Here is a 13,648-nt window from a genome sequence, read left to right as displayed (position 1 = left end):
AAGCATGTAATGAAGCATCCTAAACGCATGGCACATGTTTTTATATCGTGACATCTTTGCCACAGAACTTGTTTTTAGAACATCGGAATTGAACACGCAGGCCTCTGATTGGTCCTCTTTCAGGCGCTTCCATAACTCACTGACGGGCAACAACCAGTGGATCCGAGAGCGGAGCCACGAATCCTACGCCAAGAACTACTCTGTGGTGTTCCCCTTTGATGAGCCGCTGGCCAGCAGGAACATGAGGAAGGACCCCTTCCACCAGGTAGACCCGCACGCACACACGCACGCACACGCTTATGCACAATCACACACACACACACACACACACACACACACACACACACACACACACACACACACACACACACACACACACACACACACACACACACACACACACACACACACACACACACGGTATGAGTTTCAGGATGAGTGACTCATGAGATATAAGTCTTGCCTCCCTGAAAATAGGGGAACGGAACTGTAACCGCAGCTTAAACTGATCCTCATCATCATTATCGCGATCATCATCATCAACCTTTATTTATAGCGAGCTCAGTAAAATCCCAGGACAGTTTTTCTTTCCCTTTGCTCCAAATTAGGCAATCAGCCAGTGCGACACAACAAACACACACAGAGGGAAATGTGTAAAGATAGTTACAGAATGAAAAGAAATGCAGACAAATACAATTAATGGCATGTTAGCAGACGCAGAGAATCAGGTAATTACCAAATGAGAAAGAAAGTGGCATGTTCCACTTAAAAGTGAAACACTGATCGACTATTAACTACTGAATACTAAATAAGTTATTAAGGCTTGCATTTACTATCATGTGCTTCTAATGATGTTACAATGGTGTGCATTAGGCATCATGTCCTTCTAATTACGTTATTAAGGGTTATTCAAGTCTGCATTAATCATCAGAAAATCAAATACCAACCGTTGCAATCTCACCTAATTTCACACAGATTTCTTGTCTTCTTTTCCTTCACACAAAATATGAATTAATGGGATTGAATTGATTAATTAATCGGCATATCAGGAAATGAACATGCATACAAATTGAAATCGATTTTCAGCCCTATTTGAAACGTATCAAGGCCATCATCTTATGAAGAAGCCTCTTTCTGGATAGCAACACTGAAAGTGATGCAGAGCATTCAATAATATGTGGATAGCTGACAGCACCGTAAACAGAAAATGAACACGGTGCAAATAATAAATAAATAATCTGTGCAAAAGCGGTGACATTTCTATAATACTTCATATTTTCCTTGAGGCGCAAGCACAGACAGGCGTACTAGCGGCATAAGTGGTGTGAGAGGTGAGGCAGTGAGTGGGGAAGAGGCAGTGAGTGGACAGCATTACTGTGATTAGCGCAGAGGAAGGTCAGACGTTGTGCAATCACAGGTAGGACGATCTGCCTCGCTGAGAGCGCTTACAGGGCGGGTCAGGCCCTCTGGCTGGAGGTGGAGAAATGCCTTCGCTCCCCCTGACGTCTAAAGACACTCTTGAGATATCCAACGTGTCCCTGAGAGAAACGTTCTGTTCTATACTATTGGAGATGTCTCCTCAACCGCTGTGCGACTGAAGTCGACGCACGCAGATGTGCCTCTCTCCCTCCACCTATTTATCCCTCTCCATCCCTCTCTTCCTCCACCTGTTTCTCCTCTCCATCCCTCTCTTCCTCCACCTGTTCCTCCTCTCCATCCCTCTCTTCCTCCACCTGTTCCTCCTCTCCATCCCTCTCTCTTTTCTCCACCTATTCCTCCTCTACATCACTCCCTTCCTCCACCTGTTCCTCCCCCTCTTCTTCCTCCTATTCCTCCCCCTCTTCTTCCTCCTATTCCTCCCCCTCTTCTTCCTCCTATTCCTCCCCCTCTCCTTCCCTCTCTTCTTCCTCCTATTCCCCCTCTCCTTCCCTCTCTTCTTCCTCCTATTCCACCCCCTCTCTTCCCTCTCTTCTTCCTCCTATTCCTCCCCCTCTCCTTCCCTCTCTTCTTCCTCCTTTTCATCCCCCTCTCCATCCCTTTCTTCCTCCACTTATTCACCCTCTCCCTCTGCCCACACTCCTCTCACGCCACTCATCCGCTGTTCTTTCCTGACATTCTCTCTTTCTTCTGACATTTTCCCTCCTTTCTTCCTCCTGCGCTGGCTGCGTCACTGGCTGACCTTCTGCCCCTCCCCCAGCCCGTTCCACCGTTCTGTTCCCTGTCCTTTCTTTGTTTGCTATCGATAATTATCGCACGGCTTCGTGTTATGACACATGCACACGGCAGCGCACTGTTGACCATGAGGTTGAAGTGGTATGGTCTTTGCGTGGTGCGTGTGGTGCTCACTCTCTTATTCACTCACTCACTCACTTGCTCAGTCAGTCAGTCACTCACTCACTAATTATCTCACTCAATCACTTACTCATTCTCTACACATTTGCTCACTCATTTGCTCACTCATTTACTCACTCCCTGACTTGCTCATTCGCTAACTCATTGGCTCACTCACTCACTCATTCGCTCCCTCACTCCCATACGAACATAGACTCCTCACTCATCACTCAGTTGAAGAATGTGACAGTGTGTACATTTGTACATCTAGTGTTGCACAGCACACGCTTCGCTTGTGGAAAATAGTACAATAGTTTTATAATTACAATTATTAGACCATTCTACATCCAACTACATAAAATTATGACTAATTTCAAATCCGACACCCGTGACCTCACCGCAATACTATGAATTAAATCACCGCGTCTCACTCCGGCGTGTAGACGTGATTCAGACTTGGGCTGAAGTGAAGTCTTGTCAGCAGCGTTGGCTCTCCGGGTGAGCCGACTGATTACATAATGGTGGAGCGACAGCGTATGAATGACCCAATTAGACTTGAGGTTCCAGTCGTCGTCTACCTCAGGATATAATTTACTCCTCTTTGTCTTCACCCTGCGTCTGAGTCCCGGTGTTGTGCTTCAGTCTGCGTCTTGTTCGTGCTCAGTGTGTGGTTTTTCTTCTTTCCTCCCTCGCCTTCATTTACCCGTCTGGTCACAATTGATTGTGATTGGGTCGCAGACACCCAATCGGTGATGTCTGAGCGGTCTGAATTCATTATTTTACTGAATAACTTCTCTCTCTAAATACTCTTCTAAATACTGGATACACTCCCATGTATGGCTCCGTTTCCTTGAAGAGCCCTAGCATATTAATGTGTATAGTCATGTCATGACCTTTCAGAGCAATGACTAGCTGTCCTGCTTCTGTCCAAGGCTTTCAAAGAGAGGCGAGAGATTGGAAGTCTGCTACGTGGTCACGGTGTCAATAAGACTCTTCCTCACACGACTCGTGTGGTCAATCAGGGCCTGTCTTTAGCGTCTGCATAGCCAAGCGCAGGCTCAGACGCTAACCTCGTCCTCCGCGGCGCCACGGCAATGGAACTCTTGATCCATCGTTGCTCGGCAACCACCCTCCTCACCTGTCTCCGGCTGCATGGGAAAACGGCCGGACTCACTGGCGGTCGCGGTGAAGGAGCTCTGAATAGGCTGGGGGAGAAGAATGCAGTAAATAACTATACGCTACTGTACACGAAGCGTTCTGGGCTCTGGCGGGCTCTTAGTCACGACTGCATGTTCCGCGGGTTCAGCCAGATATAGTCGATACAGAGTGGTTGCTGAAGCACTGGTCTCCCATGTTCTTCTCTGTTTTAAAAATCGGTTTTGCTTTTAAGGACGGTGATCGGTTTTTAGAAATGTATATATATTTTTCCGTCGACACGTTAGGCCGCGCGTTTTCTCGCCACCTAGCAAGGAGCGGACGGTAAATATAGCCTGGTGTGGGTAGCTTTGGCAGTAGAGCCGCCTGCTTCCAACAGAACCTACCTACCATATGTGGGCGACTGTCAATTTAACAAGGAAGATATAGACGCACGGAAATAGATTTTTCCCTCTTTTTTATTTTTTATTTTTTTACATCATAAACCAAGCTAACACATGCTATGAAGGCTGTTACCATATTTTCCGTCTGAAATGGATGTGTGCGAACCTCAGCTATGAAACGGTTTTATTTCAACCCCGCCACACAGGATTAGACCGTGCTACATACAAAGACAGACTGGTTAAGTTTAAATGTGACAATTTCAAACACAAGCTTTTAGCTATTACAAGCAAAAGCTGTTAACACAAGAAGCCTGTGTTCAAATTTGACAACTGGATCCATAATAACAACTGCAACCAAGTCTGTAGCAAAACGCGCACTGTGGCCTTCATAATGCAGACTCCAGCACAACAACAACCATCTGCTACACCACCCCGCGACCGACGGTACTCCGTCCCACAAGGCGCTCTCCAACCCGGCGCCGTCTCTCCGCCTCTGGCACTCGCCTCTGAGTGCAACGTTGAATAAATATAACAGTGTTTTCTTTGCAAGTGTTCCTGGGGGGAACACACTTCATAAACACCTCGTTAAACGCTTCTTAGTTTCAGTGGGGAGAGGGTCCCCGCCTGTCCTCTACTCCGTCCAGCTCTCGGAGAACCGTGTTTAATAGGTATTCAAGGTCTCTATTTACGACGCACAAAAGCCTGACTTGTTGACAAGGCTCTCACTGGATCTTGGCTCTCGATGAATCCTTGAATCTCTTCAGCGAACTCTTCCCCGTAGCGGTTAAATCAGTTTGCCTCGTTCTGCCTTCCCGGGTGTCTAGGTCTGCGTGTCTGTTATGTGCGTGCAGTTTAATGTGTGCAGTTTGTCCTCTTTTAGAGACCTTGTGCTCAGAGTGTGTCCACAGACTCACTTGAAGCAGCTAAGACGCTGCTGGTTTCTTTTTGTCTTTTAATGCAATCCAGCTCAATTCAAAGGAGGCACGGAAAAACCCAAGCAAACATTTTACAATTGGAAATGCAGACGCAAGAAGATGAATAGCTAAACATGAGACGTTATGTATAAGAGGTCAATCTAATCTCTCACTCTCACTCTCGCTCTCACTCTCACTCTCATTCTCTAACTCTCTCACTGTGTTCCTCGCTATCTCTCTGACTCTCTCACTGTGTTCCTCCCTATCTCTCTGACTCTCTCACTGTGTTCCTCCCTCTCTCTCTCACTCACTCTCTGGCTCTCTCACTGTGTTCCTCCCTCTCTCTCACTCACTCTCTGGCTCTCTCACTGTGTTCCTCCCTCTCTCTCACTCACTCTCTGACTCTCTCACTGTGTTTCTCCCTCTCTCTCTCACTCACTCTCTGACTCTCTCACTGTGTTCCTCCCTCTCTCTCTCACTCACTCTCTGACTCTCTCACTGTGTTCCTCCCTCTCTCTCTCACTCACTCTCTGACTCTCTCTCTGTGTTCCTCCCTCTCTCTGTCCCTGTGTGGCAGGTGCTGACGGAGCAGGGCTGTGTGTACCAGGAGAGACACGGCTGGGAGAGACCGGGCTGGTTCAGCAAGGACGGCCCCGCGCCTGTAAGACCTCGCGCACATGAACACACACACACACACGCACACTCACCCCTACATACACACACAGACACTCACTCCCTCCCTCACTCACTCACTCACTCCCTCATACACACTCACTCTCTCAGGGTCTGTATTAAGTGATGATGATGATGATTAATAAACCTCCTGATGAAAACCTCTTGTGTGTCTGTCACTGGCGGTAGGTTCTGAGCTACGATTACTATGGCGCCTACGACGGCCCAAAGAACACAGACGACAAGTACAGAGCCCTGCTGGGCAAGGAGTACACCTTCGACTTCCCCTCCCATCACCACGTGGTGAGTGTGTGTGTCTGTGTGTGTGAGATCTGCTACGTGACCATGCTCAAGGAAGTGAGTCAATCCTACAAGTTCCCATGGGTGTTCCGTGCAAAGTTGTGTTCCGTGTGTTCACGAAACTTCCGCGCGAAGTTTCGTGAACACACAAAGGTTACTCCACGAGAAGAAGAATCGAAATAACAGAGCAAAGATAAGGCTGCGATGACTTGCAGACCTCTGTGCCACGCGTCCTCACTCAACGCTCCCCTTCCTAGTACTGGGGACCCGGCTAAGAGTATTCCTGTGTCTGTTCCTCCCCCAGCTTAAGGACGAGTGCATGACGTGTCGTCAGGGCGTGGCCGTGTTCAACATGTCCTACTTTGGCAAGTTCTACCTCAGCGGACCCGACGCCAAGCAGGCCGCCGATTGGCTGTTCACCGCCGACGTCAACAAGAAGCCAGGTCGGTCCGGGAACGAATCGGAACTCCTCAGGAAGTTCTGAGAATGCAGAAGACCAACGCACGGGCAGAAGGGAATCTGGATATTAATCTAGAAAGAGCCAGATCCACGTGCACATAAACACACATGAACACAAATTCACACGTTCACAACAACATTAGCAAAACGAATCAATATAACTGTGGATCTAAACGATTTGGGGTAGGCATTTGAAGTACAAATTATCGTAAGATCTCAGTCTGTATAACCGTGTCGTGTGTGTGTGTGTGTGTGTGCGTGTGCGCGCGTCCCCAGGCTCTACAGTGTACACCTGCATGCTGAACAAAAGCGGGGGGACGGAGGCAGACATGACGGTGAGCCGGCTGGAGCCGGGTGCTGCCAACCTGCCCCTGGCACCCGAGTCAAACGGTGCGTCCTCCACTCCTCCTCCTCCACCCCTACCTCCAGCTCCACCCGACCTCCTCCTCCTCCTCCACCCCTACCTCCAGCTCCTCCCGACCTCCTCCTCCTCCTCCTCCACCCCTACCTCCAGCTCCACCCGACCTCCTCCTCCTCTCCACCCCTACCTCCAGCTCCACCCCGACCTCCTCCTCCTCCTCCACCCCTACCTCCAGCTCCAACCCGACCTCCTCCTCCTCTCCACCCCTACCTCCAGCTCCGCCCCGACCTCCTCCTCCTCCTCCTCCACCCCGACCTCCTCCTCCTCCTCCTCCTCCTCCTCCTCCTCCACCCCGACCTCCTCCTCCTCCTCCACCCCGACCTCCTCCTCCTCCTCCTCCACCCCTACCTCCAGCTCCAACCCGACCTCCTCCTCCTCTCCACCCCTACCTCCAGCTCCACCCCGACCTCCTCCTCCTCCTCCACCCCGACCTCCTCCTCCTCCTCCTCCACCCCTACCTCCAGCTCCACCCGACCTCCTCCTCTCCTCCTCTGCTTGCTGTATAGCTCCCTGTACCTCCTCCCATTCTCCCCCTCTCCCTCTCTCTCTCTTGCTGGATGTCATGTCCTACGTCCGTCCACCTGTCTGTTTCCCTCAGTCCGTCTGCTCTTATTCACTTCTCTCCTAATCAGTATGTCTCACCCGTCTGTCGGTCTCATTTTCATTCCATCGGCCTGTCTGTCTGTCTCATGTTCCCTCTGGCCGTCATTTTTATTTCCTGGCTCTCCGCCAGTTTGTCTGTGCGCCTTGTTCGCCCAAATTTCAGTCTGATTGACCGACCATTGGACATATGTACTGTTCGTCCGTCCGTCTCCTTATCTCTTTGGCTCTCTATCTTTCTGTCGCTTTATCTGTCTGTAGCTCTGCCTTTCTGTCTCTCTATCTTTCTGTAGTTCTATCTTTCTGTCTCTCTATCTTTCCGTCTCTCTATCTTTCTGTCTCTATCTTTCCGTCTATCTATCTTTCTGTAGCTCTTTCTTTCTGTCTCTATCTTTCCGTCTCTATCTGTCTGTAGTTCTATCTTTCTGTCTCTCTACCTTTGTGACTCTATCTTTCCGTCTCTCTATCTGTCTGTAGTTCTATCTTTCTGTCTCTCTATCTTTGTGACTCTATCTTTCCGTCTCTCTATCTGTCTGTAGTTCTATCTTTCTGTCTCTCTATCTTTGTGATTCTATCTTTCTCTCTCGTCCAAGCGGTCTGATGTCCTGTCACATGCTCTCATGTCTCTCTCCGGTACCTCCAACCCCTACACCCATCACCTCATCCCAACCTATGTCCGTGTATAGTTATCAGTCTGTCTGTCTGTCTGTCTGTCTGTCTGTCCCCAACCCAGGCGACACATACTACCTGGCCATCGGCGGGGGCGTGGCCGAGCACAACTGGAACCACATCCGAACGGTCCTGCAGGACCAGGGCTTCACCTGCACGCTGGTGGACCACTCGGAGGACATGGGCATGCTGAGCATCCAGGGGCCCAAGAGGTACCGGGGGGGGCCTCCATGGGGACCACATCAGTGGGCGGGGGAGGGGTTGGGGTGGTTTGACTCCATGGTGCGTGGAGGGGTTCGTAGGTTCATGTCCATGCTCTTGAGCCAACCTGCCCCCAACCTGCTCGTGGATGACCAAACCATGAGGTCGCTCTGGGTAAATAAATACGGGAGTGTGAGTATCACATTCTTTGTATTTCCCTTCCTCACGGGAGTGTTCTCTCTGTGGCGTGATGATGTGCAGCTTATCCAGAGACAACAACGCTGAGGTTTACCTTCGAGCTTTGTCAACAAATATCCTCTCAGGCAGACGTAGGTTGCTACACAAAGCACGCGCGGTACTGTTGCTTGAATCCCAAGCCCCAAATATTGTTTGAGAAACAGTTCTGTCCTCCCATCTGACTTTTACCCTGTAGTTCTATACGCTGTGGTTCTATACCCCTGTGGTTATATATGCTGTGGTCCTATACCCTGTGGTTCCATACATGGTGGTCTATACCTTGATGTTCTATACCCTGTGGTTCAATTCCCATGTGGTTCTGTATTCTGGGGTTCTATTCCCTGTGTTTCTAAATATGTGGTTCTGTTACCTGTGGTTTTATACCCTGTGGTTCTATTCCCTGTGTTTTTTCACCCTGAGGTTCTATACACCTGTTGCTCTATACCCCTCTGATTCTATACCTGTGGTTCTATACCCCTGTGGACCTATACCCTGTGGTTCTATACCCCGTGGTTCTATACCCAATGGCTTTTAATTCTCTCAGCTTGGTCTCCAGCCTCTTCTTTTGCCTCCTACCTACTCTACCTCCCCACACCAACCATGCCCTTGTACTGGTCATGGTCTTTCTTATCTGACACACAGTGTATAAGCTCTCTCCCTCTCTTTCTCTCTGTCTCTATCTCTGTCTCTATCTCTGTCTCTCTCTCGCTCTCTATCTCTCTCTCTCTCTCTATCTCTCTCTCTCTCTCTGTCTCTGTCCCTCTCTCTGTCTCTCTCTCTGTCTTTGTCTCTGTCTCTGTCCCTCTCTCTGTCTCTCTCTCTGTCTTTGTCTCTGTCTCTATCTCTCTCTCTGTCTCTGTTGAGGCGGCTGTAGGAGAGCAGCTGAATGCCCATGGAGACAGCTTCTGTCATGCTCTTTGCAGACCTTCTGAGACCTTCATTATTCCTGTCAGCGGCTGCTGACTGCTGACTGCTTACATGTGGCGCGACGTTTGGCAGCGACGCGCCCGTTTTAGATTACAATTGATGCCTGTTCCTCTGTGTAATTACAGACTGCTCTGCAGAAATAAGAAATGGCTTGATGTTATAATAAGACTGTACTTTGACATGTGTGTGTCTCTGTGTGTTGCAAGACTACATATACACAAACACACTTGTGTATCTGCAGTCATGCCTGTATCTCTTAAAGATCCATCTTCTAGGAACACCCCCATACATATTGTAGGTATTTTTAATCTGCCCACACATGTATTCTACTTTCAAAGTAAGCTAAAGTTAAACGTGACTCATCTTTACGTAATGTATTGTAATGTTGTGTGTGTGTGTGTGTGTGTGTGTGTGTGTGTGTGTGTGTGTGTGTGTGTGTGTGTGTGTGTGTGTGTGTGTGTGTGTGCGCGCAGTAAGGGCATGAAATTAACCACCTTGGGCTGATGTTGTTGCTAGTGGAGAGGAAACAACAACAAGAATATCGCCTTTTACCTTTTCTCCATGTACATACTTTACTTTATGCATTCTCAAATGCCTGGTAGTCCATGAAAAGGTCAACCGTGCACATAATGTATCAAACTAAAATCCCATTTAAAGGTTGTCTAATTCCCTGTACAGCCGCCCTTAGAACCACAAGCTACTTCCAGCTCTTAGTTATAATTGTAGGTTTTATTTTGAAGGTCGATTAGCTCCTCCGAGGAGGTTACACACACACACGCACGGCGCGTGCGTGTGTGTGTGTGTGTTTATAGTTTTTCCAGTCTGTGGAACAGGATATCTCAGAAAGCGATGCGCAGATTTGTTTCAGATTAGGTAGGGAGGTTCGTTATGGGCTAAAGAACAACATTTCACTTTTCAAACTTTGATAAAAATGGGGTGGGACAGTGGGTGTGGCACATCAACAAAAATACACCCGGATACCTGGAGGGAAGATCCTATGAGGTTAGTGGTTTTGATGAGCTGTGGTACTTCTATTCCTTGTGTTCAGTCGTGAGGTGCTTCAGGAGGTGTTGGACACAGACCTGAGCAACCAGGCCTTTCCCTTCTCTACGCACAAGGTTGTGAATGCTGCTGGACACCAGGTGAACACACACACACACACACACACACACACGCACACACTAGTGCACGCACACACTAGCACACACACACACAGTAGCGTACACATACTAGCACATGCACACACACACACTAGCGCAAAATACTAGCACAAATACAAAAACCCACCAGCGCGCACAAAGACACACACACACACACACACAAACACACTAACGCAGACACACAAGTTATTAAAAATCAGTGAATGTTATCAAGCGAAAACCGATTCAGCATCAGGTTAGACCGGAGGATATATCGACTGTATACAAGCCACGATGCAAACACTAAATTAGCAATTGGGTGCTGTCCTTTGCTGGGACAGATGGAGTCTCTCGTCAACACTGCAATCATCTGTTGCATCTAAACACAGCTGTTTACAGTCATCAAACAAATAAGTAACATTTTACTATAAGTGAAATATTGATGTTAATGTCACTTGTTTAAATGTGACATGCAATTTTCATAATAGCCTGCAGCCTAATTAAGCAAATCTAACCATGCAAAACCAAAAAACACAGAAAAAACGTGACTTAATTTCATCAATCTTTAGTTTTTCCAGCACATTCGCTAAATGATCTGTCAAGTGTTACGATGGCCTAAAACATGTCACAATATTTTCACAGACACTTCAACAACTTTTATACGACCACGCGCACGTGTGTGTGTGTGTGTGCCTGATTTGTGAGTCCACGTCCATTTATATGCATGTGTGGGTGTATACGTGATTGGTGTAGGAACTGTGTGTTAATGCGTGTGTGTGTGTGTGTGTGTGTGTTATTTTTATTTTTATGTTTTTGGCTCTGTACGGATGGTGGGAGTGGGTGGTCTTTTCGCGTTGGAGGTGGCCTAGTTTTGCTGCTCCTCTCAGAGCTGCCTTTCCTGCCTTGCATATGGGCCTCAGAGTGCACCCTGGCTGGCCAGATGGCACAGCTGACACCCCCCTCCCACCGAGGGAGGGGGGGGGGGAGACAAGTGGGTGGTTTACCGTCCGTGTCTGTCTATCTGTCTGCCTGTCTGTCTGTCTGTTTTTCTCTCTGTCTCTGTCTCTTTTCTGTCTCCATCTCTCTCCTAATTTCTCCATTCTGTCCTCAGTTAGGGAGTGGGGCAGTAAGGTAGATGTTCTATCTGTATGTTGTTGCTTTTCCTATGATTTTGGTAAAGAATAATAAAATAAAGGGCAGGCTAGTATTGAGATGATCGTATTTATGTGTGTATTCCTAGGTGTAAGACACAGGGACGAGAATCGTCCATTCAGCAACATTAGATGAACGGTGTGTTTGTATTTTGTAGATAGTTAGCGATAGATAGAGCTGTAGAGAAAGATAGAGATATATAGATGGATAGAGCTGTAGAGATAGATAGAGCTGTAGCGATAGGTATAACTGTAGAGATGGATAGAGCTTTAGCCTCTCCACAGTTACTGATCGGTGTTATGGGTCACCTCGTGGCGTCTCTTTCCGTCTCTCATTGCCATCACTCTTCATGTTCCCAACAGCAGATGGAAACTGCTCTCAACATTGGAATGGATGACAAGTAGCTGCTGTCCTTGAAGATGGCCGTGTGTGTGTGTGTGTGTGTGTGTGTGTGTGTGTGTGTGTGTGTGTGTGTGTGTGTGTGTGTGTGTGTGTGTGTGTGTGTGCGCACATATAATGTTATCAGTGACGGGTGCAGTTGTGTGACTAAGCATTTAGAACTTGGACTGCAAGTAGAAGGAGCTCTCAATCTCTTTATCTCTCTCCCCCCTTGCCCTCTCCCCCTTGCCCATCTCCCCCTTGCCCATCTCCCCCTTCCCCCCACCCCCCTCCCCCCTTCCGCTCCACCCTCACACCTCTCCCCCCTCACCCCTTCCCCTCCACCCTCTCCTCTGTCACCTTCTCCTTCTCACCTTCCCCCCCTCTCCCCTCTAGGTCAGAGCCATGCGTCTGTCCTTCGTGGGCGAGCTGGGCTGGGAGCTCCACATCCCCCGGGACTCCTGCCTGCCCGTCTACAACGCTGTCATGGCCGCCGGCGCCAAGCACGGCATCATCAACTCGGGCTACAGAGCCATCGACTCCCTCAGCATAGAGAAAGGTGGAGGAAAGCGCTCCCGGCGGCGCCGATGCGTTACTTACCGGTTCCCTTCGGAGAACTTTGTGCTGCCGTGAGGCCCTTCTTTTGCATGATGCAAGGTTACCCCAAGACATGTGAGAACAAGAACAAGACAAACGAAAATCAGGCATATTTAAAGCAGCTGTGAAATGTCCGGTCCAGAGGTCCACTGATTGTCCATCAAAAAAGGTCAGCAGATTTAGTCACAACGACGCAGTCGCTCAGGGCTTAAGATTGGACCAGGTTTCAACGGTAACACAAGTAATGCATTATACATGGCCGGGCGGACCAGCCAGATGCTGGACCCTCTGCACAGGATTCAGAACACATGGTCCGCGGTCACGTCCCCATTGCACCACCCCCCACATCGTCTCTTCAAAATACTTTTATTTGTTCCTCTAGGGGCAAACAAAGGCAGGTTGCTGTGAAAAGAAACCACAAAGGGAGAGCCTCATGTCAAATCAATCGCACATTTAAGACAACACAAACAATCTGACATGCACAGAACGCTAATGTTTACATTCTAACGTACACATTTAAATTCAGTGCCAGTTGGCATTCAAGGCCGTGTTGTTATCCAGAGGGCTCTCTGCGGCCTCGTCCACCGCCCGCCTCCCCCCCCCCCCCCCGTCCTCTGAGCTCCCCTAACGTGTCTGCAGCCGCCTGCACAGGGCCGGGCTCATTAGCAGTCCAGGTGGAGCGAGCTGCCTCAGCGGCTCCACCTAATCCACTCCATCCCTCCTTAATTTCAATCCACTCCTGAAGACCCAGGGGAACGTCCCTGGAACTGACGTGACCACGCTGTTGGAGTCAGATCGTGCTCGACTTTGCGGCAATCGCTTTCACTTTCACTTTCACTTTGGTTCGGTCTGATGTGGTCGTGCTGAGCAGTTTGTCGCTGTCCCCGGCTCTTATAGGACTGAAGCGATGTAAGGACGTCCTTGAGACGTGGCGGATCCAGTTCACTGATCCCTTCATGAGACCACACTTCTTGTTCAGAGCGGCTAGGATGTGACACGCTGCGGTTCAGTGGCTTAGAAAATGAGGCACGCCTGTAAAGGACCACGAGGCACGGGATCGTTTCCTTTTTGTTATAAAGCAAAAATTTGACTGAATTCCAACGAAAACCAATG

The 13,648-nt window shown here is 49.0% G+C and overlaps 1 protein-coding gene across 1 annotated transcript in view; it reads left to right on the top strand.

Annotated features, from left to right (window-relative positions):
* Positions 1-13,648, top strand: part of sardh (sarcosine dehydrogenase) — a gene marked incomplete at its 3' end in the record, with an annotated part of 29,618 nt that overhangs the window by 15,311 nt on the left and 659 nt on the right. The window contains exons 12-19 of the mRNA XM_079735702.1: positions 124-265; positions 5,361-5,444; positions 5,645-5,758; positions 6,060-6,198; positions 6,491-6,604; positions 7,969-8,116; positions 10,318-10,411; positions 12,335-12,567. Of these exons, the coding sequence (XP_079591828.1) occupies positions 124-265; positions 5,361-5,444; positions 5,645-5,758; positions 6,060-6,198; positions 6,491-6,604; positions 7,969-8,116; positions 10,318-10,411; positions 12,335-12,567 (1,068 nt within the window). The remainder of the gene's footprint in view (positions 1-123; positions 266-5,360; positions 5,445-5,644; positions 5,759-6,059; positions 6,199-6,490; positions 6,605-7,968; positions 8,117-10,317; positions 10,412-12,334; positions 12,568-13,648) is intronic.

The sequence above is a fragment of the Pollachius pollachius genome (assembly GCF_949987615.1).
Source record: "Pollachius pollachius genome assembly, chromosome: 4".
NCBI lineage: Eukaryota > Metazoa > Chordata > Actinopteri > Gadiformes > Gadidae > Pollachius > Pollachius pollachius.
The sequence above is the reverse complement of the archived record's forward strand: the minus strand, read 5'-3'. Positions and strand labels throughout refer to the sequence as shown.